The 26,323-nt window shown below is 41.6% G+C and overlaps 5 protein-coding genes across 5 annotated transcripts; 2 read left to right on the forward strand and 3 right to left on the reverse strand.

Annotated features, from left to right (window-relative positions):
* Nucleotides 1–2,124: 2,124 nt before the first annotated feature.
* LOC142964379 (trace amine-associated receptor 13c-like) lies at nucleotides 2,125–3,347 on the reverse strand. The gene is made up of 2 exons (XM_076104679.1): nucleotides 3,175–3,347; nucleotides 2,125–2,941 (listed from the first exon to the last, which is right to left on the reverse strand). The coding sequence occupies exons 1-2, from the start codon at nucleotides 3,345–3,347 to the stop codon at nucleotides 2,125–2,127; spliced, it is 990 nt and encodes a 329-aa protein (XP_075960794.1).
* Nucleotides 3,348–8,188: 4,841 nt separating this feature from the next.
* LOC142964389 (trace amine-associated receptor 13c-like) lies at nucleotides 8,189–9,379 on the reverse strand. Its single transcript, XM_076104692.1, has 2 exons — nucleotides 9,207–9,379; nucleotides 8,189–9,005 (listed from the first exon to the last, which is right to left on the reverse strand). The coding sequence occupies exons 1-2, from the start codon at nucleotides 9,377–9,379 to the stop codon at nucleotides 8,189–8,191; spliced, it is 990 nt and encodes a 329-aa protein (XP_075960807.1).
* A 5,337-nt stretch (nucleotides 9,380–14,716) lies between these two features.
* Nucleotides 14,717–15,975, reverse strand: LOC142964398 (trace amine-associated receptor 13c-like). Its single transcript, XM_076104703.1, has 2 exons — nucleotides 15,764–15,975; nucleotides 14,717–15,533 (listed from the first exon to the last, which is right to left on the reverse strand). Exons 1-2 carry the CDS (start codon nucleotides 15,973–15,975, stop codon nucleotides 14,717–14,719), a joined length of 1,029 nt encoding a protein of 342 aa, XP_075960818.1.
* Nucleotides 15,976–19,657: 3,682 nt separating this feature from the next.
* LOC142964408 (trace amine-associated receptor 13c-like) lies at nucleotides 19,658–20,868 on the forward strand. The gene is made up of 2 exons (XM_076104716.1): nucleotides 19,658–19,824; nucleotides 20,049–20,868. The coding sequence occupies exons 1-2, from the start codon at nucleotides 19,658–19,660 to the stop codon at nucleotides 20,866–20,868; spliced, it is 987 nt and encodes a 328-aa protein (XP_075960831.1).
* Nucleotides 20,869–25,114: 4,246 nt separating this feature from the next.
* Nucleotides 25,115–26,323, forward strand: LOC142964412 (trace amine-associated receptor 13c-like). Its single transcript, XM_076104728.1, has 2 exons — nucleotides 25,115–25,281; nucleotides 25,504–26,323. The coding sequence occupies exons 1-2, from the start codon at nucleotides 25,115–25,117 to the stop codon at nucleotides 26,321–26,323; spliced, it is 987 nt and encodes a 328-aa protein (XP_075960843.1).

Genomic DNA, 26,323 nt, shown 5'->3' on the forward strand with positions numbered 1-26,323 from the left:
ATGCAAACCATCCTACCGCCCTGGTAGAGGAACAGCCTTCGGTTGGCTGGGTGGTGGCTCGTTTAGGATTGATGCATGGTGGGGGGACTAGAGGCAGGCTGGAGTCAATGGTGGGCTTTGTTTACTAGGAGCTGAGGTAAAAGGCAAGGGGGCTGTGAGGTTGCATGTGGTGGCCAGATGGGGTGGTGCGCCCCGAAGCTCACAATTCGGGGAAGAGAAAACCCAACGATTTAACTTAGGGTCTAGCGTTCCCCAGTATGTTCCCTGATTGAACTGCTGCAACTGACCAGCAGCTTCGAATGCAAATATAACATGATGTGTATATAAAGAACAACAAGGCCAGGTCAAGGATCAGCAAAAAGTAGTCGTCCAACTTGGGCCTGTGGTCTGGGAAGGCAGAGCAGATGATGTCATGGTACAGGGAGAAAGAGGACTCAGCCCTTCATAACCTAGCCCCTTCATACCTTTCGGACCTCCTGCACCAACGCACTCCCACCCGCAACATCAGATCCACTGACGCCAATCTCCTTACCCCCCCTACTCTGTTAACGTATCGGACCTTGGGGGACAGGGCCTCCTCCGTTGATACACCTCCCTCTGGAACTCTTTTCACCAGCACCTCAGAAATGATCCATCCCTCGTCACTTTCAAAACTGCACTTAAAACTCATCTATTTAAATCTGCTTCTAACCTGTGATGCTAGTTATGTATGTTTTTGTTCAGTTTATTACTGTTATAATGTAATCTCTCTGACTTTTTATATTGTTATTGCTTTTATTGTTTCTGTCTTTTCCATGTACAGTGCCTTTGAGTACCTTTTAAAGCGCTATACAATTAAAATATATTATAATTATCATATTTCTATAATTCAGGCAAACTCAAGCACAAAGATGAAATAGAGAAGGCGTATATAATTTTAATAAATTCTTTGTATACATGTTGGCAAAGTGACAGAGAAACGGACCAGCAGTGAAAACAGGGATTGAGAGAAAACAGTAGTGTGCATTTGCTTTTACTTGAACACTTTTTAAAAACATTGTCAACATTTATTTTCAGATTTCTTCATGCTTTTCAAACATCTTAAATGCACATATTTAGATCAGGGAAATAATTTTTTTCCTCGGGGCATGCCCCCAAACCAAATCAGTTTTTGGACCTCTGTATTTCTGTGTAAACACAGCGTTAAAGAGCTTTGAGCTCGGGTTTATTGTGTAACCAATGAAATAAAATACAGAAATAGCTTATATTGAGAACCACACAAACATAATATGAAATCTGATTGATATTCCTGTAGAGCGAGGACTGTTAAAATGTGTTCGGTCAGCTAAGGCAAAGTTGGTAGACTTCTGGTCTGCAGGACAAAGGAGAGCAAAGGTGACAAAACTGCACTTAAAATAAAGAGATGTGCAGATTAGAGTGTGACAGGGAAAGAGAGACAGAGTTAATGTATCTGTGTGTTTCTGTGAGAGAGGGAGGGGGAAGGGAGGCAGGCTCACATTTTGGTTGTCCTCCAACAGCGGCAGATCAAAAATGATAAATATTTAGTGTTATTTTCAGAGTCAAGGTACATTGGAGTGATTTTGTAAACTTGTGTAAGAGAGAACTGATTTTATTGCGTCTCACACACTGTATGGGCTAACCAAACTGAGGAAAAGTAAGTACATGCGCTGAACACAGTAACTATCTGAAAGAGATAATCAATATAAAGGTCGACCAATTAAAACATTTTTGCAGACCATTTGTAAAATCTGTAAAAGGCCCCTTGACATGATGCTGGCAGGCTCCTTTTTCTAAAGAGAAAAGAGAGAGATGCATTAAAGTCACACAGTATAACTAAAGACCTGTTGGATCCAAGAAAGTCCAAAGATCCTTCAACTTATTTGTTATACGTTGGCCTTACAGGAGTCAGGCAACACATTTTCTGAAGTATAGTATTATTAGATTTTGAAGTTGCTTCAGTGTTGCATTGAAACAGTACACAATGTAAAGACACATTTATGCTCCGCATGTAATAGTGTTCATACAGAGGTCACTGTACCAAGACTTTTACATCTGTTACTACATTCTCACCACCATGACCAAGTACATTTTTCTGTCTTATTACAGCCACCATGAAGTGTTTCTCTACAGCATGTTGGTCTCACATGAGCCAGGCTGCAGTATCTTAAGAGTAACAATGAGCCTGATGGATTTTCTAAACCAGGAGTAGAAAAAGGCATAGATCACAGGGTTAAGACAGGAGTTAAAATAGAACAGACATATTACAAAGGTAGCAGATGAGGTATTGAGCAAGGTGTCCTGGCCTGTGAGTGCAACACAATAATATGGGCAGAGGCACATTAGAAAGACGACAATGACAACACCAAGAGTCCTGGCTGCTTTCAATTCAGATTTTTTAGCAGTTACACTCACTGAACACTTGAGAGAGAAAGCTGCAGTATGAGACCGCATGGCACGAGCATGAGACACAGCCACCACAAATACTCTCATATACAGAACTATGATGACAGTGACAGGACCAATAAAAGTAAAGAAAATATCTGCCAGTCCAGCGATGTAGTCAATGACAAAGACGCACTCTCCAAAGCAGGAATTATACCTGCCTGGTTGTTTCAGGTAATCCTTCATCAGCAGACTGTCAAACAAAGCAGAACATATCCAACACAGACAAACACAGATCTTAACTCTTTTTTGTGTGACTTTGTTGGGATAATGTAGAGGCTCACAAATAGCCACATATCGGTCAACTGATATGAGCACCATGGTTCCTACTGAGGTAGAGGTAATGATGTATCCTATATACTGATACAGAAAACACATGAGGTCACCGAAGGACCAGCAGCCGTCTATGAGCACAATTTGAAAGTAGATGAGGAAGCCCACGAAGAAATCTGAGACAGCCAGAGAGAGGAGGAGGAGGTTTGTAGGTGTGTGGAGCTGCCTGAAGAAATAAGAGAACAACATGCTTATCATTATTGGTCGTCAATTTATATTATATATATATATATATATATATATATAATATCGATATTATATTTAGAGATAAAAGCATTGACTGATACACAATAACCTATTTCCTTTACAGTCTGAGATCTGATGTTTTGTTTTGTTCTATACCATTAACCATTTCTTGTACAGTTACCAGTTTTATAAATTGATAAAACATATGAATACTTGAAGTGGGAGATGGAGATGATGACGAGCAGGTTGAGAGTCACAGTGAGCAGAGAGATGGAGGACAGTAAAATGTAAGTGAGCATAGATACAGAGTGAGGACGCATGGTCTTCCTGCAGGAGGAGTTGAGGAGTTCTGGAAAGCAAAGTTTGGCTTCTTCAAAGCTTTTCATTGTCAGAAAGAGGAGACAAGATGCTGCTGTGCTCGTTATACAACTGAATAATCTCTGTTCTTCCTCCACATCCCTCCTTGCTCTTTTCCTCTGGTGACAACTTTCTCTTAGTGGGAGTGACTAAACTTCTCCCTTACTAATTAATCTATCTTCATTGGTCTATTCCCTGTATTTCACCTCCACCTTCTCTTTTTTACTTTTTTTACTAAACAATTACAAGTTCCATCATGCTCTGCAACAGGGAACAGCAAGGCACATCACAACGCAGCCAAAGTTGCCTTTTTAGGACAGTTGTGACCAGGACAAGAAGAAGGGAGTGTACAGTTTATGCCATGAACCTGGATGAGATAAAGAAGTCGTTGTGGTTTTCACACGAAATGACTGACCAGAACCACGTGACATGGCCGTAATCATGCTTAACGCATATTGAACTATTAGCCTGTTTTAAACACTTAGCATGCTAGATATGTGAAATTAGTCTGCAATGCCCTGGCGAGCCTCCCGGCTCACATCTTTAAACAGTTCACGCTTTGCAATGAAGCACTGTGTGCAAGTGCTGAGCCAACACAGATTTACCTCTTACCTTGGGTTTTTGTTGAGGAGCTCCAAAAACTGTGCACAAGTTGAAAATCAGGGCTGAAGTGATGTGGTGTGTAGTAGTTGAAAACAGGTGTCACATGATGCTAAAGTGTGCATTGGTATCAGATGCGGAGGAACACTGACCAAGCGTCTGTATTTGAGAAATTGGGAGTGAGAACGGGTTTGCTCCCTCATTGCCCGTTTGTGTGATTCTCGTGTAACTTGGTTTTGCCAATGACTCTCCTCTCCAAGCCGAGTCTGGAGGTTTTGTTGAACCTTAAAGCCTGCCGGCAGTCTTCTTGTGTAGTGCCTTCTGTGATTCTGGCCTCTTGTTCTATGTCCCGAGATGCTCCACCTATGTGAGCCAACAGAACCACATAATCTGCAAAGAGAAGAAAAGCAAGGTCAACAAAGTGGACACTCTCTTAACCCCGGCTGCACCTTGAGATCCTATCCATGAAGATCACGAACAGAATGGTTAACAAGAGACAACCCGGGTGAAGCCCAACACCCACTAAAATCGCGTTTGACATTGTTTCAAGAATACGTTTTGGGAATTCTTTTAAGACATCTCACTGATTCTGAAAGTCTCAGATCTTCAGGCAGGGACTTCCATAGTTGAGGGGCAATGATTGCAAAAGCTTACTTAGGGACTTAGGTACAGCCAGCAGAGCCTTGCCTGTGGATCTTAGGCTGTGCTCTGCTCATAGGGTGGCAGCAATTCAGCAATTTAACTGGGAGCTGAACCGGGAATTGCTTTAAAAAGTGAAATCTTAAAATGTATTTTAAAACCTGCTAGTAACCTGTGCAGGGAGGCTAAAACGGGGCTTAGGTGATATTTGTACCTATTATTAGTTATAAGTCGAGCAGCTAAAGGTGTGAGATAGTTTATAGGATTAACCCTGAATACAGTGCCTGTTAATAATCTAACCTGGATGAAATACAAGTCTTCTCGAGATCAGGTCAACAGTGGAAAGACCAGATTTTTGAAATGCTCCTCAATGGACTTAAACATGATTGAATGAATTTTGTAATTTGTTTTTCAACAGAAAGATCAAATTTGACATTCAGGTTTCAAGCTGCAGGTTAAACATTTGTAGATAGGGAACCAAGATTCTTTTCTTTCTTTTTTTATAATAGCAGTGGACTTTTTTTGGACATGCAACACTTGACAATACTGATAATAACTGAGGAGCAGCAGCTCTACTCCGAGCTCACTCTGGATGTCTGAGCTCCTCATCTTATCTCCAAAACGGACCCTTGCCACCTTACAAAGGAAGCTCAATTTGGCGCCATTTATCCACAATCTCATTCTTTCGGTCACTTCCCAAAGCTCATGACATGACTTGAGGCTCGGAACAGAGACAGACTTGTAAATCGAGAGATCTGCCTTCTGGCTCAGCTCCCTCTTAGCTACAACGATTCAGTACACAACATCAAACCGTCTGTCCATCTCATGCTCCATTTTACCCTCAATCGTGAACAAGACCCCGAAATACTTGAACTCCCTCGCTTGGGGCAATGAGCCACTGCTTGGGGCAATGACATACTCCTAACCCCAAGGCCACAATACACAGTTTTCCTGAAGAGAACCATGTCGTCCGTCTTGGAGGTCAGACTTAATCCTCTGGTATTATTATTTAGCCAAGTCGTGCTGCGATTTTGGTTTTTGCAGGTGCTATGGAATCAAGTACAAACCCGATTGTATAGTTGAAGTTATTTAGATAATCATCTGTAGACATATTTGGATTTCGGTGACGTAATGTGTGTGTATGTGAGTGTTGACGTACTGAAGTTGATGATCTTGTGCTTATCTTTACACAACTCGGTGGTTATTTAATTATACGATCAATTTGAGGATAATGGACATGCAGTTGAATCCATGCAAAAGCATGAGTTAGATAACAGCCTGTAGTTCAAAGCCATTCATCCCTAGACAGACATCAACTGACCAATAGCTGCTGTGTGGTTGTGCTGTATTAAACAGTGTCCAGTGATGCACACTAGTTTGTTTCAATTCACCCTCTCTATAGCCCACATGTGTTTACTTTCTTCACTGAGACACAAGTAAAATGACCATCAATCTAATCTCAACTTTGGAAAGAGAAGAGATGAGTGACAAGATGAGAAGATTAAGAGAAAAAGAAAGAGAGAAGGTGATGGAGATGAAAGTGGGTACACCAGGTACTGCTCACTGTACCAGGATAGGATTAGAATCATGTTACCACAGAAATATATATGTTAAGCTCAATTTAACAAAACATACACCGAGCATAATTACAGTGTAATAATATAGTATTATTGTATAAATATATGTTATTATAAACACACATTTTGCTTATGTGTATATGCTGTTTGTGACATATTTTTTTATTCAGGCAAACTTGAGTACAAAGATGAAATAGAGAAGGTGTATGTAATTTTAGTCAAATATTTGTATTCATGTTGGCAGGAGAGACAAGTGACAGAAAGGGACAAGCAGTGTTTATTATACCAGTGAATATTTTAATATTAAAGTTTGTGTCATTCATTGAAACTTTTAACTTGATTCTCATGTATTACAGACTGACAAATCATTTATAGTAATACCTACTAACAGGGTTTTAGATCCTCTTGTCATCCAATGTTTTGCTCTTCAAACATTTTAAATACACATATTTAGAACAGGGAAATCTTTTGTTTTAGAGGTTTGCCCCCAAAGCGCCCTTGTAAACTGAGTTTTTGAACCTGTGTATATTTATGTGTGTGAACACAGCGTTAAAGAGCTTTGAGCTAGGGTTTATTGTGTAACTAATTAATTAAAAATACATAGTAGATTTTCGGTTGTAACAACAAAGTGTTAAAGTGTGTTAGGTCAGCTAAGGCAAAGTTGGTAGCCTTCTGGTCTGCAGGACAAAGGAGAGCAAAGGTGACAAAACTGCACTTAAAATAAAGAGATGTGTAGATTAGAGTATGACAGGGAAAGAGAGACAGAGTTAATGTATCTGTGTGTTTCTGTGACAGAGGGAGAGGGAGGCAGGTTTGTGAGAAAGAGTTGTATAACATTATCTCCAATGGACATTTAAATCACATTACCAGGATATTAGTCTTTATTCATAGATTGAATAAGACTTCAAAGCAATCAGTATTTTTTTGTTCTCTCCTGATTTCAGAAGTTGTGAGGATATAAAAAGTTGCATTTTAAGTAAACATTACTATTGTTTGTTCTCAAGAAAACACTGCAGGCCACCATTTGAATGCATGTGCCATCATCCGGTGGCCAAAAGTTCTACAGCTTATTTTCTTCAGGATTAACTGTTGAGGTGTCCCTCATTGAAAAATGTGTCTTTCTAGCCTGTAAAGCAGTTTTCTTTTTACCTGCCAATTATATACTCACATTACGACCTGTCATACTTAACAGTGAAACCAAACAAACACAATTACACTTGTTCCTTTACATTACATACCTGCAAGTCAGCCACGTCAATCTTTACATTGTTCTTAGTTTGGCTGAGTCATCTTGTTAACTTTAATATTGAACTAGTGATGTGTCCGCTGCATATCTCTGTCCATTCGGATGGCAGGGTTCTAAATTCTGTTAATTTCTGTTTGGGATCCCCAAAAGAATACAGAGTGGTTACGGCAAATTTTTTACATTTTGGTTGTCCTTTAACAGATCAAACATTATACATATTTAGTGTGTTATATTCAAAGTCAAGGTACACTGGAGTGAAGTTGCGTAAGCGAGAAACTATTTCATTCCACCACATTGTATGGGCTAACCAAACTGAAGGAAAGTAAGTACAGGTGATGAACACAGTTTCACAACTACCTGAAAGAGATAATCAATATAAAGGTCGACCAATTAAAACATTTTTGGAGACCATTTGTAAAATCTCTGAAAGGCCCCTTGACATGATGCTGGCAGGCTCCTTTTTCTAAAGAGAAAAGAGAGAGATGCATTAAAGTCACGCAGTATAACTAAAGACCTGTTGGATCCAAGAAAAGAAATCAGTATTTCTATATTAGTGCAAAGATTCTTCAACTTATTTGTTTGATGTTGGCCTTACAGGAGTCAGAAAACACATTTTCTAGAGTAGAGTAGTAGTAGATTTCAGTGTTGCATTGAAACAGTACACAATGTAAAGACACATATATGATCTGCATGTAATAGTGTTCATACAGAGGTCACTGTACCAAGACTTTTACATCTGTTACTAAATTCTCACCACCATGACCAAGTACATTTTTCTGTCTTATTACAGCCACCATGAAGTGTTTCTCTACAGCATGTTGGTCTCACATGAGCCAGGCTGCAGTATCTTAAGAGTAACAATGAGCCTGATGGATTTTCTAAACCAGGGGTAGAAAAAGGCATAGATCACAGGGTTAAGACAGGAGTTGAAATAGAACAGACATATTACAAAGGCAGCAGTTGAGGCATTGAGCAAGGTGTCCTGGCCTGTGAGTGCAACACAAAAATATGGACAGAGGCACACTAGAAAGACGACAATAACAACACCAAGAGTCCTGGCTGCTTTCAATTCAGATTTTTTAGCAGTTACACTCACTGAACACTTGAGAGAGAAAGCTGCAGTATGAGACCGCATGGCACGAGCATGAGACACAGCCACCACAAATACTCTCATATACAGAACTATGATGACAGTGACAGGACCAATAAAGGACAAAAAAAGATCTGCAAGTCCAGCAATGTAGTTAATGACAATGACACACTCTCCAAAGCAGGAATTATACCTGCCTGGTTGTTCCAGATTATCCTTCAGCAGCAGACTGTGAAGGAAAGCAGAACATATCCAACACAGACAAGCACAGATCTTAACTCTTTTTTGTGTGACTTTGTTGGGATAATGTAGAGGATCACAAATAGCCACATATCGGTCAACTGATATGAGCACCATGGTTCCCTCGGAGGCAGAGATAATAATAAAGTCCAGAACATAATACAAAATACACATGAGGTCACCGAAGGACCAGCAGCCGTCTATGAGCACAATTTGAAAGAACATGAGGAAGCCCACGAAGAAATCGGAGACAGCTAGAGAGAGGAGGAGGAGGTTGGTGGGTGTGTGGAGCTGCCTGAAGAAATCAGAGAACAACATGCTTATCATTATTGGTAGTCAATTTATACTATATATAGATATATATTATATTAAGAGATAAAAGCATTGAAAAACATTTCCTTTAGAGTCTGAGATCTGATATTTTGTTTTGTTCTATATCATTAATCATTTCTTTCTGTACAGTTACCAGTTTTATTAATTAATAAAAAATGAATACTTGAAGTGGGAGATGGAGATGATGACGAGCAGGTTGAGAGTCACAGTGAGCAGAGAGATGGAGGACAGTAAAATGTAAGTGAGCATAGATACAGAGTGAGGACGCATGGCCTTCCTGCAGGAGGAGTTGAGGAGTTCTGGAAAGCAAAGTTCGGCTTCATCAAGGCTGTTCATTGTCAGAAAGAGGAGACAAGATGCTGCTGTGCTCGTTATACAACTGATTCATCTCTTGTCTTCCTCCACATCCCTCCTTGCTCTTTTACTCTGGTGACAACTTTCTATTAGTGGGAGTGACTAAACTTCTCCCTTACTGTTTCATCTACCTTCATTGGGCTTTTCCCTGTATTTCACCTCCCCCTCCTCATTTTTACTTTTTTTTCTAAACAATTACAAGTTCCATCATGCTCTGCAATGGGGAACAGCAAGGCACATCACAACGCAGCCAACGTTGCCTTTTTAGGACAGTTGTGACCAGGACAAGAAGAAGGGAGTGTACAGTTTATGCCATGAACCTGGATGAGATAAAGAAGTCGTTGTGGTTTTCACACGAAATGACTGACCAGAACAACATGACATGGCCGTAGTCATGCTTGAACACATGTTCAAATATTAGTCTGTTTTAAACACATCTTTACTTTGTGGTCAGTCACAGTGTTATGTGTTATGTTTATTCATGTAGACATCCAACACCTGAGGTTCAACAACAACTTTGGTCTGTGTTGCAAATCAAACAAATACAAAGTTATTTTTGTTACACTCGACCCTCCGTCAGGTTTCTCATGAACCCGTGTCTCACTCTCACATTGGTTTTAGCTAACTTTCTCCCCAACAGGTCCAGATATTTAGCATGCTAGATATGTGCAATAAGTCATAGACATATAAAGTGTTGCACGAGGGTCGTGGGATGAAGGGATGTAGGGTAATGGAATGAAAAGGTGTAGGGTAATGGAATGAGGAGGGGAATGAGGGTCATGGAATGATGGATGGATGAGAGCAATGATGGACCGCTGACGTCCGATGACTGGTGGGAACTGAGGGAGTTGAGACTCTGGAGTGGGGGCCAACTCTTTGGAGGCTCTGATTATGCAGAGTCCCCAAAAGTTAGCTTCATGAAGACAGGTGCGATTGGACGTTTTCCAATATCGTTCTTGTCAAAACGGATGTATGTGAGGTATGCGGGGGAAGACCAGTGGCTGAGAAGCTTAACGATATGGTTGGGGTCAATTGAAGATGGTCGCTGAAAACGGTGGGACCGGAGACGACAGAGGGTTGGAGGCTGGTGGCAATGGTCTGAATTTCTTCTGAAAGAAACGGGAAAGTATTTCGGCAACCAAGTTTTGTGAACTGGGATGCGGGAGGCTCGGATGTCGAACTGGTGCTGAGCCGAAACCAAAGTGAGCCTCCGCATGAACTGCATTATATCGAGACAATGAGACCGTCCTTTGTTAAGGATGGCTACGACATCACTGTTGTCTGGATAGATTGCGATGGTCTTTTTGGACCATTCATGCTCCCAAAGAATGGCTGCTATGACTGCAGGATACTTTCAGAGATGGTGGAAGAAGGGGTGGGGGATTAGAATTTGGGCGGCCTTTCAGCTGAGAACCACTTGCCTCCACCAAAGCTGATGGAGGGGGCAGATATGGTCGTCATAAAAGAATGAGATGCCATTCCAAGAGGAGAGGAACTGGCACCACAGTTTTAGCTCCGTTTGTGTGCTTCGTCGAGTGTGATGTGGTCGTGGATACTTGGAACAGAGGCGGCAACTGAAAGGAGGTGTGACGAGGAAGATCGACCTTCCCGGATGGTGCAGAATAGATTAGTTTAGTTGATATAGTAGCAAAAGGGGTTGGTATTTGTTGCATTTTAGGGCCAGGAGGAAATTTGAGATGAGTAATGAGATCCGATTGATTTTCTCGGAAGGTAGGGATGCTTGGAGTGCGATGGAGTCGAGGGTGATGCCAAAGATTTCCAAGGACACGCTAGGACTTATGTTTTTTATTTAAATATTTTTATTCTATTTTATTCATTTATTTTACTTTATTATTATTTTCTGATAAAATGGGAATGCTGAGTTCCTGTATTGCAGAAGTCAGAGTGTGTAGACCGTGTGCTGGGGTTGAGGAAGGTAGTGTGACAGTGAGGAAGTCGTCTAAGAGATAAATGACGTATGGGAGTTCATCGACGTTAGTCAGGATCCAGCAGAGTACTTCGGATAAGTAACTGGACATTTTCTGACTGCTGTTGCACCCGAAGGGGAGATGCACGGCAGAGTAATAAAGAGCCTTCTTATGGACAACGGGGAGGTACCGGTAGTCAGGGTGGGTGGGAAGGACTTTGGAGGCGCTGGTGACGTCTACCTTAGGCTACCAGGCTCCTTGACTTGTGAGGCAGATGAGTGATGGAGCGTGATCGATTGCTGTGTACTGCATGGAGTGGTCCGGGCTGGGAATTAGGCTTTTGATGATTGGGACGGTGGAGCCCTGGGGTGATGAGAGGTCTATGATGAGTCTCTCTTCCTTGAATATTTCCTAGTAGCTATGCCGAATGGACTGATTGGGAAAGGTGGGGTAGTGAGTTGACCGATCATTAATGCGTCGTGGACTTCCTGGGCCGGTGGTTTATCGACTGTGTTGGGCTCTGAGATGGCTGATTGCAAATTTTTAAATGTCTAGGAGGATTCTGTCTTAACCTGCACACCTGGGTGGAAGCCAAAGGGGAAATCTTGTATGAGGAGCATTAACATTAATTGGGGTATTGTGATACTTTCACGGGCTGTGCTTGGTTGGATTGTGGAGACAGGTTGGTCTGCCGTGGCGGATATGGAGGAATCAGCAGCTAGAGGTGTTGCATCCTAGGTTGTCTGAGTTATGCAAACCATCCTACCGCCCTGGTAGAGGAACAGCCTTCGGTTGGCTGGGTGGTGGCTGGTTTAGGATTGATGCATGGTGGGGGACTAGAGGCAGGCTGCAGTCAATGGTGGGCTTTGTTTACTAGCAGCTGAGGTAAAAGGCAAGGGGGCTGTGAGGTTGCATGTGGTGGCCAGATGGGGTGGTGCGCCCCGAAGCTCACAATTCGGGGAAGAGAAAACCCAACAATTTAACTTAGGGTCTAGTGTTCCCCAGTATGTTCCCTGATTGAATTGCTGCAAGTGACCAACAGCTTCAAATGCAAATATAACATGATGTGTATATAAAGAACAACAAGGCCAGGTCAAGGATCAGCAAAAAGTCGTCGTCCAACTTGGGCCTGTGGTCTGGGAAGGCAGAGCAGATGATGTCATGGTACAGGGAGAAAGAGGACTCAGCCCTTCACAACCTAGCCCCTTCATACCTTTCGGACCTCCTGTACCAATGCACTCCCACCCGCAACATCAGATCCACTGACGCCAACCTCCTTACCCCCCCCCCTACTCTGTCAACGTATCAGACCTTGGGGGACAGGGCCTCCTCCGTTGATACACCTCCCTCTGGAACTCTTTTCACCAGCACCTCAGAAATGATCCATCCCTCGTCACTTTCAAAACTGCACTTAAAACTCATCTATTTAAATCTGCTTCTAACCTGTGATGCTAGTTATGTATGTTTTTGTTCAGTTTATTACTGTTATAATGTAATCTCTGACTTTTTATATTGTTATTGCTTTTATTGTTTCTGTCTTTACCATGTAGAGTGCCTTTGAATACCTTTTAAAGCATTATACAATTAAAATATATTATTATTATCATATTTTTATAATTCAGGCACACTCAAGCACAAAGATGAAATAGAGAAGGCGTATATAATTTTAATAAATTCTTTGTATACACGTTGGCAAAGTGACAGAGAAACGGACCAGCAGTGAAAACAGAGATGGAGAGAAAACAGTAGTGTGCATTTGCTTTTACTTGAACACTTTTTAAAAACATTGTCAACATTTATTTTCAGATTTCTTCATGATTTTCAAACATCTTAAATGTACATATTTAGATCAGGGAAATCATTTTTTTCTGGGGGTATGCCCCCAAACCCGCCTGTAAGCTCAGTTTTTGGACCTCTGTATTTCTGTGTAAACACAGCGTTAAAGAGCTTTGAGCTCGGGTTTATTGTGTAACCAATGAAATAAAATACAGAAATAGCTTCTTTTGAGAACCACACAAACATAATATGAAATCTGATTGATATTCCTGTAGAGCGAGGACTGTTAAAATGTGTTCGGTCAGTTAAGGCATAGTTGGTAGCCTTCTGATCTGCAGGACAAAGGAGAGCAAAGGTGACCAAAACTGCACTTATAATAAAGAGATGTGCAGATTAGAGTATGACAGGGAAAGAGAGACAGAGTTGATGTATCTGTGTGTTTCTGTGAGAGAGGGAGGGGGAGAGGGAGGCTGTGTGTGAGAAAGTGTTGTATAACATTATCTCCAATTGACATTTAAATCACATTATCACATTGTCTTTATTCATAATGCATAAGACTTTAAGACAATCAGTAGTATTTTGTTCTCTCCTGATTTCAGAAGTTGTCAGGATTTAAAAACTTACATTGTAAGTAAACATTACTATTGTTTGTTCACAGGAAAACACTACAGGCCACCATTTGTATGCATGTGCCATCATCCGGTGGCCAAAAGTTCTACAGCTTATTTTCTTCAGGATTAACTGTTGAGGTGTCCCTCATTGAAAAATTTGTCTTTCTAGCCTGTAAAGCAGTTTTCTTTTTACCTGCTGATTATATACTCACATTACGACCTGTCATACTTAACAGTGAAACCAAGCAAACAAAATTACACTTGTTTCTTTACATTACATACCTGCAAATCAGCCACTTCAATATTTACATTGTTCTAAGTTTGGCTAAGTCATCTTGTTAATATTGAACAAGTGAAGTGTCCGCTGCATACTATCTCTGTCCATTCGGAGGGCTGGGTTCTAAATTTAGTTCATTTCTGTGTTTGGGATCCCCAAAAGAATACAGAGTGGTTATGGCTAAATGTTTACATTTTGGTTGTCCTTTAACAGCGGCAGATCAAAAATTATAAATATTTAGTGCTATATAGGTGCTGAACACAGTTTCACAACTACCTGAAAGAGATAATCAATATAAAGGTCGACCAATTAAAACATTTTTGCAGACCATTTGTAAAATCTGTGAAAGGCCCCTTGACATGATGCTGGCAGGCTCCTTTTTCTAAACAGGAAAGAGAGAGATGCATTAAAGTCACGCAGTATAACTAAAGACCTGTTGGATCCAAGAAAAGAAATCAGTATTTCTATATTAGTGCAAAGATCCTTCAACTTATTTGTTATATGTTGGCCTTACAGGAGTCAGGCAACACATTTTCTGGAGTATAGTAGTAGTAGATTTCAGTGTTGCATTGAAACAGTACACAATGTAAAGACACATTTATGATCTGCATGTAATAGTGTTCATACAGAGGTCACTGTACCAAGACTTTTACATCTGTTACTAAATTCTCACCACCATGACCAAGTACATTTTTCTGTCTTATTACAGCCACCATGAAGTGTTTCTCTACAGTATGTTGGTCTCACATGAGCCAGGCTGCAGTATCTTAAGAGTAACAATGAGCCTGATGCATTTTCTAAACCAGGGGTAGAAAAAGGCATAGATCACAGGGTTAAGACAGGAGTTGAAATGGAACAGACATATTACAAAGGCAGCAGTTGAGGCATTGATTAAGGTGTCCTGGCCTGTGAGTGAAACACAATAATATGGGCAGAGGCACACTAGAAAGACGACAATAACAACACCAAGAGTCCTGGCTGCTTTCAATTCAGATTTTTTAGCAGTTACACTGACTGAACACTTGAGAGAGAAAGCTGCAGTTTGAGACCGCATGGCATGAGCATGAGACACAGCCACCACAAATACTCTCATATACAGAACTATGATGACAGTGACAGGACCAATAAAAGTCAAAAAAAGATCTGCACGTCCAGCAATGTAGTTAATGACAATGACACACTCTCCAAAACAGGAATTATACCTACCTGGTTGTTCCAGGTTATCCTTCATCAACACACTGTCAAACAAAGCAGAACATATCCAACACAGACAAACACAGATCTTAACTCTTTTTTGTGTGACTTTGTTGGGATAATGTAGAGGCTCACAAATAGCCACATATCGGTCAACTGATATGAGCACCATGGTTCCTACTGAGGTAGAGGTAATGATGTATCCTATATACTGATACAGAAAACACATGAGGTCACCGAAGGACCAGCAGCCATCTATGAGCACAATTTGAAAGTAGATGAGGAAGCCCACGAAGAAATCTGAGACAGCCAGAGAGAGGAGGAGGAGGTTTGTAGGTGTGTGGAGCTGCCTGAAGAAATAAGAGAACAACATGCTTATCATTATTGGTCGTCAATTTATATTATATATATATATATATATATAATATCGATATTATATTTAGAGATAAAAGCATTGACTGATACACAATAACCTATTTCCTTTACAGTCTGAGATCTGATGTTTTGTTTTGTTCTATATCATTAATCATTTCTTTCTGTACAGTTACCAGTTTTATAAATTAATAAAACATATGAATACTTGAAGTGTGAGATGGAGATGATGACGAGCAGGTTGAGAGTGACAGTGAGCAGAGAGATGGAGGACAGTAAAATGTAAGTGAGCATAGATACAGAGTGAGGACGCATGGCCTTCCTGCAAGAGGAGTTGAGGAGTTCTGGAAAGCAAAGTTCGACTTCTTCAAAGCTGTTCATTGTCAGAAAGAGGAGACAAGATGCTGCTGTGCTCGTCATACAACTGATTCATCTCTTTTCTTCCTCCATATCCCTCCTTGCTCTTTTACTCTTGGGACAACTTTCTCTTAGTGGGAGTGACTTACTGTTTCATCTATCTTCATTGGTCTATTCCCTGTATTTCACCTTCACCTTCTCTTTTTACCTTTTGTTTTCTAAACAATTACAATTTCCATCATGCACTGCAACGGGGGACAGCAAGGCACATCACAACACAGCAAAAGTTGCCTTTTTAGAACAGTTGTGACCAGGACAAGAAGAAGGGAGAGTACAGCTTGGTTACCATTATGCCATGAACCTGCATAAGATAAAGAAGTCGTTGTGGTTTTCACTCTAAACGAATTAACCGAACAACGTGACATGGCCGTAGTCAATGTGTTCAATTATTAGCCTGTTTGAAACAGATCTTGACAATGTGGATCAGTCAATGTGTTATGTGTTATGTTTATTCGTGTAGACATCCAACACCCGAGGTTCATAACAACTTTTGTCCGTGTTGCAAAAGCAACAAATACAAAGTTCCTTTTGTTTACAAGAGACCCCTTTGTCATGTTTCTCTTTAACCCGTGTATTGCACTTGCATTGGTTGTAGCCAACTGACTGCCTCAAGCACCGTGTACAAGTGCTGAGCCAACAGAGATTTACCTCTTACCTTGGGTTTTTCTTGGGGAGCTCCAAAAACTGTTCGCAAGTTGAAAATCAGAGCTTAAGTCGTGTGGTGTGACCTAGGCAGTGGTTGACGCTAAAGTGTGCATTGGAATCAGATGCTAAGGAACACTGACCAAGCGTCTGTATTTGAGAAATAGGGAGTGAGAGCAGGTTTGCTCCCTCGTGTGTTTCTGTGACTCACCTGTAACTCAATGAGCCTACAAGCCGAGTCTGGAAGTTCTGTCTGAACTGACAGCCTGCTGGCAGTCTTCCTGTGTGGTGTCTTCAGTGCCTCTGACCTGTTCTATGTCCTGAGCTGTTCCTCTTATCCGAGCCAACAGAACCATGTCATCTGCAAAGAGAAGAAAAGCAATTCTTGGGTTCACCAAGTGGACACTCTTCTCCCTCCGGCTGCACCTTGAGATCCTATCCATGAAAATCCCAAACAGAATTGATAACATGGGACAACCCTGATTGCCCTGCATCCATGGAAAATGTGTTAGACTTTGTTCCAAGAATGTGGACACAGATTTCACTCTGGTTATAATAATATTATACAATAATTACAATAAATGTCACTGATTCTACAATTCTCAGGTCTTCAAGCTGGAACTTCCTGAGGGGAAGTGAATGCAAAATCCCGGTCACCTTTCGTTTCGTGCTTACTTTGGGGAAGGAAGAGATGGGGAACAAGATGAGGAGACTGAGAGAAAAAGAAAGAAAGAAGGTGATGGAGATGAAATGGGAAGAGCAGGTACTGCTCACCGTGCCCAGGATGGGATTAGAATGATGCTGTTCAACACAAATACAAACCAATCTGATCAAATTCAAAGTGTTATTACCACATAAATATATATTATTTGGATTATACAGTGGAATCTATAGGCACAATTTAACAACACAAACTCCTCACATAATTATAGTGTGATTAGTATTATTGTTCGGATATGTTCTTGAAAACACACATTTTGCTTACGTTCATGGGCTGTTTGAGACATACTTCTATAATTCAGGTAAACTCAAACACAAAGATGAAATAAGACGGTGTACATAGTTTTAGTAAATCCTTTTAATACATGTTGGCAGAAAGACAAGAGACAGAGAAAGGGACATCAGAGGGTAAGATGGAACAGTGTGAATTAGCTTATACCTGAACACTCTAATCAAACATTTTCGATATTCATTTTCAGATGTTATGTGATCATTTTTTGCCTTTTCTGTATTTTGAGATTGTAGTGTGGATCATTCATTGCAACATTTAACCTGATTCTCATGTATTACTGCTTGGATGCCTCACCCGTGGCATCCATACACTCCGCTCAGGCTATCCATCTCCCTTTATGGACAAAGTATTAAATTCCACCTTCTTGCGGGCTTCCTTCGCCGCTCCGAGTTCACCGCCTCGAACTCCAACCACCATCCGTCGCGACACGCCACCGCATCAGACATCACATCCATCCTCCCGACACAGTCGTCTATCGCCCCAAATACCGCAAGACCAATACATATGGTCCACTCCAGCCCATCTACCTCTCCAAAAAGATTCATACCCAAGTCCGTACGAACACATTTGCGACTACCCAATCCCAAGCTCAACTCCGGCCAGCCGAACTTCCCCGCAGGATCCCCCATTCGTCACAGGAAAAGGGGCCATACGGTCACTTTCGCCATATCTTAGCCAGATCCGGAATACCCCCCAAGTCTACTCAGACCAATCTTTTCCGCATCGGCGTCGCCTCAACCGGTTTCTCCTACATCAGAAATGCCCACCGGCATCCGAGTTCGTCATTTTTGGGGACTCTGCACAACCAGAGCTTCCAAAGAGACGGCCCCCACTCTACAGTCTCCATTCCCCCAGTTCCCGCCAGCAATCGGACACCAACGGTCCCCCATCGCTCCCCCAACCTTCGTTCTACGACCTTCTCTACCCTACTCGTTTCTTCTCCCCTACACTCTTACATCCCTTCATCCCTCTACCCCTATCCCTACCTCCCCCTACCCCTTCATACCTCTACATCGACCCCTTCATCCCTCTACCCCTATCCCTACCCTACTCCCCCCTACCCCTTCATACCTCTACCTCGACCCTTCATCCCTCTACCCCTATCCCTACCCTTCATCCCTCTACCTTGACCCCTTCCACTTCCTAATTCTAACAATCACTCATCACGCAATAAATCTCATATTATCATTATTATTAAATAAAAACTCATATTGTTGTTGGCGTGGTCCTTGTTAGTGAATACACGTTGGCAGAAAGACAAGAGACAGAAAGGGACAATCGGTGACATCAGAGGGTGAGATGGAACAGTGTGAATTAGCTTATACCTGAACACTCTAATTAAACATTGTCAATATTCATTTTCAGATGTTATGTGATCATGTTGAGCCTTTTCTGTATTTTGAGATTGTATTGTGGATCATTCATTGCAACATTTAACTAGATTCTTATGTGTTACTGCTTGACAGATAATTGCTACTAATACCCACGGACATGGTTTGAACCTATTGTTATCCAATTTTCTTCAAACATCTTAACATGCACAAATTCAGATCAGGGAAATCAAATTGTTTTCAGGGTGTTATGCCCCCGAAGCCCCCTCGTCAACTCAGTTTTTGGACCTCTGTATTTCTACATTAAAACCCATTAAAAGAGCTAAGCCCACCAAACTATAGCTGGTACCACTCCACCTCCTGCACTAGCTCTGGTTTCCTTCCCCATCAGAGAGGTGACGTTAGAATCAGTAGTCTAAAATGTGCAACAAATCTACTTTACCGTCAAGGATGTAGTGGTAACCATAATCAAGATTGCTAAAGTTGTTATTCAGTTGATGACAAAAAGAACAATGATTGACGGAATATGCCAAGTGAGAGATGGCAGGAAGTGATGAAGACTGAGATGAAGATTACTGCATGTAGGAAAGTAGAGGCGAGGGGTTTTAGTCTCTGCTGGAGAGAAGAGATAGCAGTAGTAGGAGGGATGAATCAGCTGTTTATCAGAGAGAACTCAGCAGCTTCTCATAACTCTCAGGAAATGGAGGCACCAGAAGGAGCTGACTTCTGTTTTCCACTACTCCTCAACAACTCCTGCAGGAAACCAGTGCCGCCTCAGTCCGACGGCATGCTCGTTCTGCTGTCTTTCATCTCTCTGCTCACCGCAGCTCTCAACCTGCTGGTCATCATCTCCATCTCCCACTTCAGGCAGAGATCAACCCTCAGCATGAATCAATACATGTTCTGACAATTTACATGAATTACATATCTTCCTTCAAATGTTCTAGTTAATAATATATATCTTTGTTTTAACAATCCTAACTTGAAAATAGTATGTGTTCAAATACAATGTTGGACTCCAAAATACATTCTTTGATGTTACTAACAAGCTAACATTGATAATCATGAATAATGATATTCTTCCTCTCCAGGCAGCTCCATAGCCCCACCAACCTCCTCATCCTCTCCCTGGCTCTCTCAGATTTGCTCGTGGGCCTCCTGCTGATGCCGGTTGAAATTCTTTTAACAGAGACTTGCTGGTTCCTGGGTGACCTCATGTGTGCTCTGTATTATGTTGTTGATTTTATCATTACTTCTTCTTCGGTTGGAAATATGGTGCTCATATCAATTGATCGTTATTTGGCTATTTGTGACCCTCTACGTTATAACGCCAGAGTTACTCTGGACAAAACGAAAATCTGTGTTTGTCTGTGTTGGATTTACTCTGTTCTCTATAATAGTCTCATTTTGATGGACTTTCTGAGACATCCTGATTCACATAATTCCTGTTACGGAGAGTGTGTAGTTGTTCTTAACCATATCACAGGATCTGTTGACTTTGTCTTCACCTTTATCGGCCCCATTACTGTCATCATAGTTCTATATCTGAGAATATTTGTGGTGGCTGTGTCTCAGGCTCAAGTCATGCGGTCCCACATTGCAGCGGTCACACAAAAAAGTTCAGTGGGTGTAACTGCTAAGAAATCTGAGATGAAAGCAGCCAGGACTCTTGGTGTTGTTGTGGTTGTGTTTCTGATATGTTTCTGCCCATATTACTCTCCATCCCTTACAGGTGAGGTTATTGAAGACAGTAGTTCATCCTCAACGTTTGTAGTCTGGCTGCTGTATTTCAACTCCTGTCTTAACCCTGTGATCTATGCCTTCTTTTACCCCTGGTTTAGAAAATCTATTAAACTCATAGTCACCCTCAAGATACTGCAGCCGGGCTCTTGTGATGCTAAAATACTGTAGAGACAGACTGATGAGTAACTGTATTTGAAGAGGAAAGGGATTTGCTGTCGTTACTGAGTCACTGAAGCAAACTCGAAAGGCTTAACGGCCGGGCAAAATATAGTTAAAAAGGGAAAGTACTGTTTTTTAGATATTTTGATTCTGTAAGTAAGTCAATTAAATGCCGTTTTGTTACTATGTTGTTCTATTGTTATGTTTAAATACACTGAAGCACTGTCTTTAACTTAAAGTGAGAGCACTCAGATTACCTTTACATTATGCATGCCTTTAGTTATTCCTTACCTGTATCTACAGCTTTCCCTTGGTATGACAGATCTATTTCTATGTTTTTGCTGATGGGACCAGCTTGATCTCATCATATACAGACGTTTCTACTGTGAAGAAAAGTATTAAGATAAATGTGAGAGTTGCAAAACTGTTAATAATTAAGCTTTCAAAATGTTTTAAGATGTTGTTTTATTATATTTGCAAAAAAAATTAATTGTAAAAAACAATGTCAATAAACACAGCAGAAATCTCTGTTCTTTAGATTTGTGTCCATTTCCTCAGAATGCTATTCAGAAACTAAACTAGAAAAAGACGTATTCATTCAGTATTTAATAAGATTGTGAAGTCATTAGGTATCAATAATAAACAACACACATTAATGTTTTAATGTTGTATATAAAACTCCTCATTTACATCCTCCAACTAATTTGTCTGACAGAATACGTTCTTGAGTGATGTGGTTCGTCTTGCTTACACATATTCAGTGTTAATTGTTTCATCATTTAAATAATAACTTTTCACAGTCAGACTGAGCTGCTAACCCCATAAAGGCTGTTAAATCAACTCAATAAAATGTGGTCAATTTCTGTAAGATGCTTTAAAATAAATATTTAAACTCTTTCATTCAAAGTATAATAATCATATTAATATGACATATATAAACATAATGTCATGTTTGCTTGTCATTTAAACTAATATTTCATATCTGTCTGTTATTTAACTAAACAGCAGATGATCATGGAGATTGACTCATTCAGTTAAGCACTATTTCATGACACAAAACATATCACTTTGGCAGTTTCCTCACATATTTAGGACATATTGTTCACTGAATCAAACAATTTATATGCATAGAACATTTTCTGTTCCCTAACAACATTGCTATGCAGTCTGTTGGCCTTACAGGAGTCAGTCTGCAGTATGAGTTTGATAGATTTTCTAAACCAGGGGTAAAAAAAGAAAAGGCACAGATCTGCAGGGTTTAGACTTGAGTTAAAGTTGAACAGACGTATATCAAATGAAGCAGATGAACCATTGATCACGGAGACCTGGCCCAATAATATGGGCACAAACACATCAGAAACCCGACAATAAGAAAATCTAAAGCTGCCTTCAACTGTCTTCAGCTCAGATTTCTTAGCAGTTACACTCACTGAACACTGGAGTGTGACATCTACAAGGTTAGACCGCATGGCTCGCAGCTGAGACACATCCACCACAAATACTCTCATATACAGAACGATGATGACATTGTAAAGTCCCGCAGCATAATTAATAACAACAGCACACTCTCCGAAGCAGTTGCTATACCTGCCTGGTTGGTTCAGGTTATTCCTATAGAGAGGAATACAAATAGCCACATAGTGGTCAACTGACATGAGCACCATGGTTCCCTTGTAGTCCGAAACTTAAAACCCAACGCACGGGACGTCATTAAAATAGTGACAATTTTGAATGAATAACTTCATTATGAGACTCCATAAATAGTAGGTTTTTTCAGACACGTAGCCCAATCATTTTATTTGAAATTAGTCAGTTGCATAAAACAAAACATTTTTGAAAATACATATGAGGTGTACAAACTTGAAGCCTCCCTTTTTCCTTTTACACAACACTGATGAAACCTCATCACACCTGACTTGTCAAAAAGAGAGACTTGCTCAGTGTTGGGTTGGATGGGGAAAGTCATCCATGACCATGTCACACCTGACGAAGCACGCAAAATCAAGCTAAACTATGACACCAGTTTCTCTCCTCTCGGAACGATATCTCCCTCTACGACGAACACATCACCAAGCCGGAAGACATGCAGCTTTTCACGGACGCAGCACCCTCCATTCAGTTTTGGCGGTCTCCATGGTGACAAGCGGTTCTCAGCCGCATGGCCGCCTCAATTCTCAACCCTCACTCCTTCTCCCGATCTACGCAACGTATCCCTTAGTCATAGCAGCCATTTTTCAGGGTATGAACGGTCAAAAGACCATTACCATCTACTCCGACAATAGCACCGTCGGAGACAACATTAATAAAGGACGGTCACATCGTTTAAAATACAATGCCGTTCATACGGAGACTAAGACCCCGCAACCGGAACACCTAATCTCAGCTTCTCAAGATGGCATCCCCAACAGCGCCGCCCCTCAAACACTTCATCGCACCTCACTGGACGGAACCGCTTCAAAGCTTTTCACGTCTCCTTCAGCCTTCCATTCCCGTCACTCGACATCCTCACCCTCACAAACTTCAGTCATTCAACCATTCACTTCGCAACTCCTTGCCCTGCCTCTACCCACTCACATGTCGCTATGCTACTCGAAGTTCTCCGTAATGCCGAACCACGCCCTATGCCCAACGTCTGCCTCTCACTTCGGACCTCCTCACCCTTGGCATCCATACGCTCCGCTCAGGCTATCCGTCTCCCTTTATGGACAAAGTATTACAGTCCACGTTCTTGCGGGCTTCCTTCGCTGCTCCGAGTTCTCCGCCTCGAACTCCAACCACCATCCGTCGCGAGACGCCACCACATCAGATATCACATCCATCCTCCCGACACAGTCGTCTATCGTCCCAAATGCCCCAAGACCAACACATATGGTCCACTCCAGCCCATCTACCTCTCCGAAAAGACTCATACCCAAGTCTGTAAGAACCCATCCGCGACTATCCAAGCCCAAGCTCAAGTCCGGCCAGTCGAACTTCCCCGCAGGATCCCCCGTTCGTCACAGGAAAAGGGGCCACACGGTCCCGGATTCACCACCACTTTCACCATATCTTAGCCAGATCCGGAATACCCCCCAAGTCTACCCAGACCAATCTGTTCCGCATCGGCGTTGCCTCAACCGCTTCGAGTTAAGGAATTCCCGCCCACATCATTATGATTCTTGGTCGCTGGTCTTCTCCCGCGTACCTCTCCTACATCAGAAATGCCCACCGGCATCCGAGTTCGTCATTTTTGGGGATATTTTTGGGGACTCTGCACAACCAGAGCTTCCAAAGAGACGGCCCCCACTCTACAGTCTCCATTCCTCCAGTTCCCGCCAGCAATCAGACACCAACAGTCCCCCATCGCTCGCCCAACCTTCGTTCTACGACCTTCTCTACCCTCCTCGTTTCTTCTCCCCTACACTCTTACATCCCTGCATTCCCCTACCCCTATCCCTACCCTACTCTCCCCTACCCTTTCATACCTCTACCTCGACCCCTTCATCCCTCTACCCCTATCCCTACCCTTCATCCCTCTACCTTGACCCGTTCCGCTTCCTAATTCTAACAATCACTCATCACGCAATAAATCTCATATTATTATTATTATTATTAAATAAAAACTCATATTGTTGTTGGCGTGGTCCTTGTTAGTGAATACACGTTGGCAGAAAGACAAGAGACCGAAAGGGACAATCGGTGAAAACAAAGGATGAGATGGAACAGTGTGAATTAGCTTATACCTCTTCAAACATCTTAACATGCACAAATTCAGATCCGGGAAATCAAATTGTTTTCAGGGTGTTATGCCCCCGAAGCCCCCTCGTAAACTCAGTTTTTGGACCTCTGTATTTCTACAGTAAAACCCTCCGTATAGCCACGGCTGTGCTTAGAGCTGAGCCCACCAAACTATAGCTGGTACCACTCCCCCTCCTGCACTAGCTCTGGTTTCCTTCCCCATCAGAGAGGTGAAGTTAGAATCAGTAGTCTAAAATGTGCAACAAATCTACTTTACCGTCAAGGATGTAGTGGTAACCATAATCAAGATTGCTAAAGTTGTTATTCAGTTAATGACAAAAAGAACAATGGGAGACAGAATATGCCAAGTGAGAGATGGAGGGAAGTGATGAAGACTGCGATGAAGATTACTGCATATAGCAACGTAGAGGTGAGGGGTTTTAGTCTCTGCTGGAGAGAAGAGATAGCAGTAGTAGGAGGGAAGAATAAGCTGTTTATCAGAGAGAACTCAGCAGCATCTCATAACTACTCTCAGGAAATGAAGGCACCAGAAGGAGCTGACTTCTGTTTTCCACTCCTCCTCAACAACTCCTGCAGGAAACCAGTGCCGCCTCAGTCTGACGGCATGCTCGTTCTGCTGTCTTTCATCTCTCTGCTCACCACAACTCTCAATCTGCTGGTCATCATCTCCATCTCCCACTTCAGGCAGAGATTAACCCTCAGCATGAATCAATATATGTTCTGACAATTTACATGAATTACATGTCTTCCTTCAAATGTTCTAGTTGATAATATATATCTTTGTTTTAACAATCCTAACTTGAAAATATTATGTGTTCAAATACGCAATGTTGGACTCCAAAATACATTCATTGACAAGCGAACTTTGATAATGATCTCATGAATAATGATATTCTTCCTCTCCAGGCAGCTCCACAGCCCCACCAACCTCCTCATCCTCTCCCTGGCTCTCTCAGATTTGCTTGTGGGCCTCCTGCTGATGCCGGTTGAAATCCTTTTAACAGAGGCTTGCTGGTTCCTGGGTGACCTCATGTGTGCTCTGTATTATGTTGTTAATTTTATCATTACTTCTTCTTCGGTTGGAAATATGGTGCTCATATCAATTGATCGTTATTTGGCTATTTGTGACCCTCTACGTTATAACAATAGAGTTACTCTGGACAAAACAAAAATCTGTGTTTGTCTGTGTTGGATTTACTCTGTTCTCTATAATAGTCTCATTTTGATGGACTTTCTGAGACATCCTGATTCACATAATTCCTGTTACGGAGAGTGTGTAGTTGTTCTTAACCATATCACAGGCTCTGTTGACTTTTTCTTCACCTTTATCGGCCCCATTACTGTCATCATAGTTCTATATCTGAGAATATTTGTGGTGGCTGTGTCTCAGGCTCAAGTCATGCGGTCCCACATTGCAGCGGTCACAAAACAAAGTTCAGTGGGTGTAACTGCTAAGAAATCTGAGATGAAAGCAGCCAGGACTCTTGGTGTTGTTGTGGTTGTGTTTCTGATATGTTTCTGTCCATATTACGCTCCATCCCTTACAGGTGAGGTTATTGAAGACAGTAGTTCATCCTCAACGTTTGTAGTGTGGCTGCTGTTTTTCAACTCCTGTCTTAACCCAGTGATCTATGCCTTCTTTTACCCCTGGTTTAGAAAATCTATTAAACTCATAGTCACCCTCAAGATACTGCAGCCGGGCTCTTGTGATGCTAAAATACTGTAG

This window comes from Anarhichas minor, unplaced genomic scaffold (genome assembly GCF_050575085.1).
Source record: "Anarhichas minor isolate MPS153535 unplaced genomic scaffold, ASM5057508v1 ptg000004l, whole genome shotgun sequence".
Classification (NCBI taxonomy): domain Eukaryota; kingdom Metazoa; phylum Chordata; class Actinopteri; order Perciformes; family Anarhichadidae; genus Anarhichas; species Anarhichas minor.

What these genes read in the sequence shown, in the direction of transcription:
- LOC142964379 (XM_076104679.1), bottom strand. Translation starts at nt 3,347, where the DNA reads ATGAAAAGCTTTGAAGAAGCCAAACTTTGCTTTCCAGAACTCCTCAAC. An exon ending in ATCTCCATCTCCCACTTCAA is followed by an intron (nt 2,942 to 3,174) that starts GTATTCATATGT and finishes TTATTTCTTCAG; the next exon opens with GCAGCTCCACACACCTACAA.
- LOC142964389 (XM_076104692.1), bottom strand. Translation starts at nt 9,379, where the DNA reads ATGAACAGCCTTGATGAAGCCGAACTTTGCTTTCCAGAACTCCTCAAC. An exon ending in ATCTCCATCTCCCACTTCAA is followed by an intron (nt 9,006 to 9,206) that starts GTATTCATTTTT and finishes TGATTTCTTCAG; the next exon opens with GCAGCTCCACACACCCACCA.
- LOC142964398 (XM_076104703.1), bottom strand. Translation starts at nt 15,975, where the DNA reads ATGACGAGCACAGCAGCATCTTGTCTCCTCTTTCTGACAATGAACAGC. An exon ending in ATCTCCATCTCACACTTCAA is followed by an intron (nt 15,534 to 15,763) that starts GTATTCATATGT and finishes TTATTTCTTCAG; the next exon opens with GCAGCTCCACACACCTACAA.
- LOC142964408 (XM_076104716.1), top strand. Translation starts at nt 19,658, where the DNA reads ATGGAGGCACCAGAAGGAGCTGACTTCTGTTTTCCACTACTCCTCAAC. An exon ending in ATCTCCATCTCCCACTTCAG is followed by an intron (nt 19,825 to 20,048) that starts GCAGAGATCAAC and finishes CTTCCTCTCCAG; the next exon opens with GCAGCTCCATAGCCCCACCA.
- LOC142964412 (XM_076104728.1), top strand. Translation starts at nt 25,115, where the DNA reads ATGAAGGCACCAGAAGGAGCTGACTTCTGTTTTCCACTCCTCCTCAAC. An exon ending in ATCTCCATCTCCCACTTCAG is followed by an intron (nt 25,282 to 25,503) that starts GCAGAGATTAAC and finishes CTTCCTCTCCAG; the next exon opens with GCAGCTCCACAGCCCCACCA.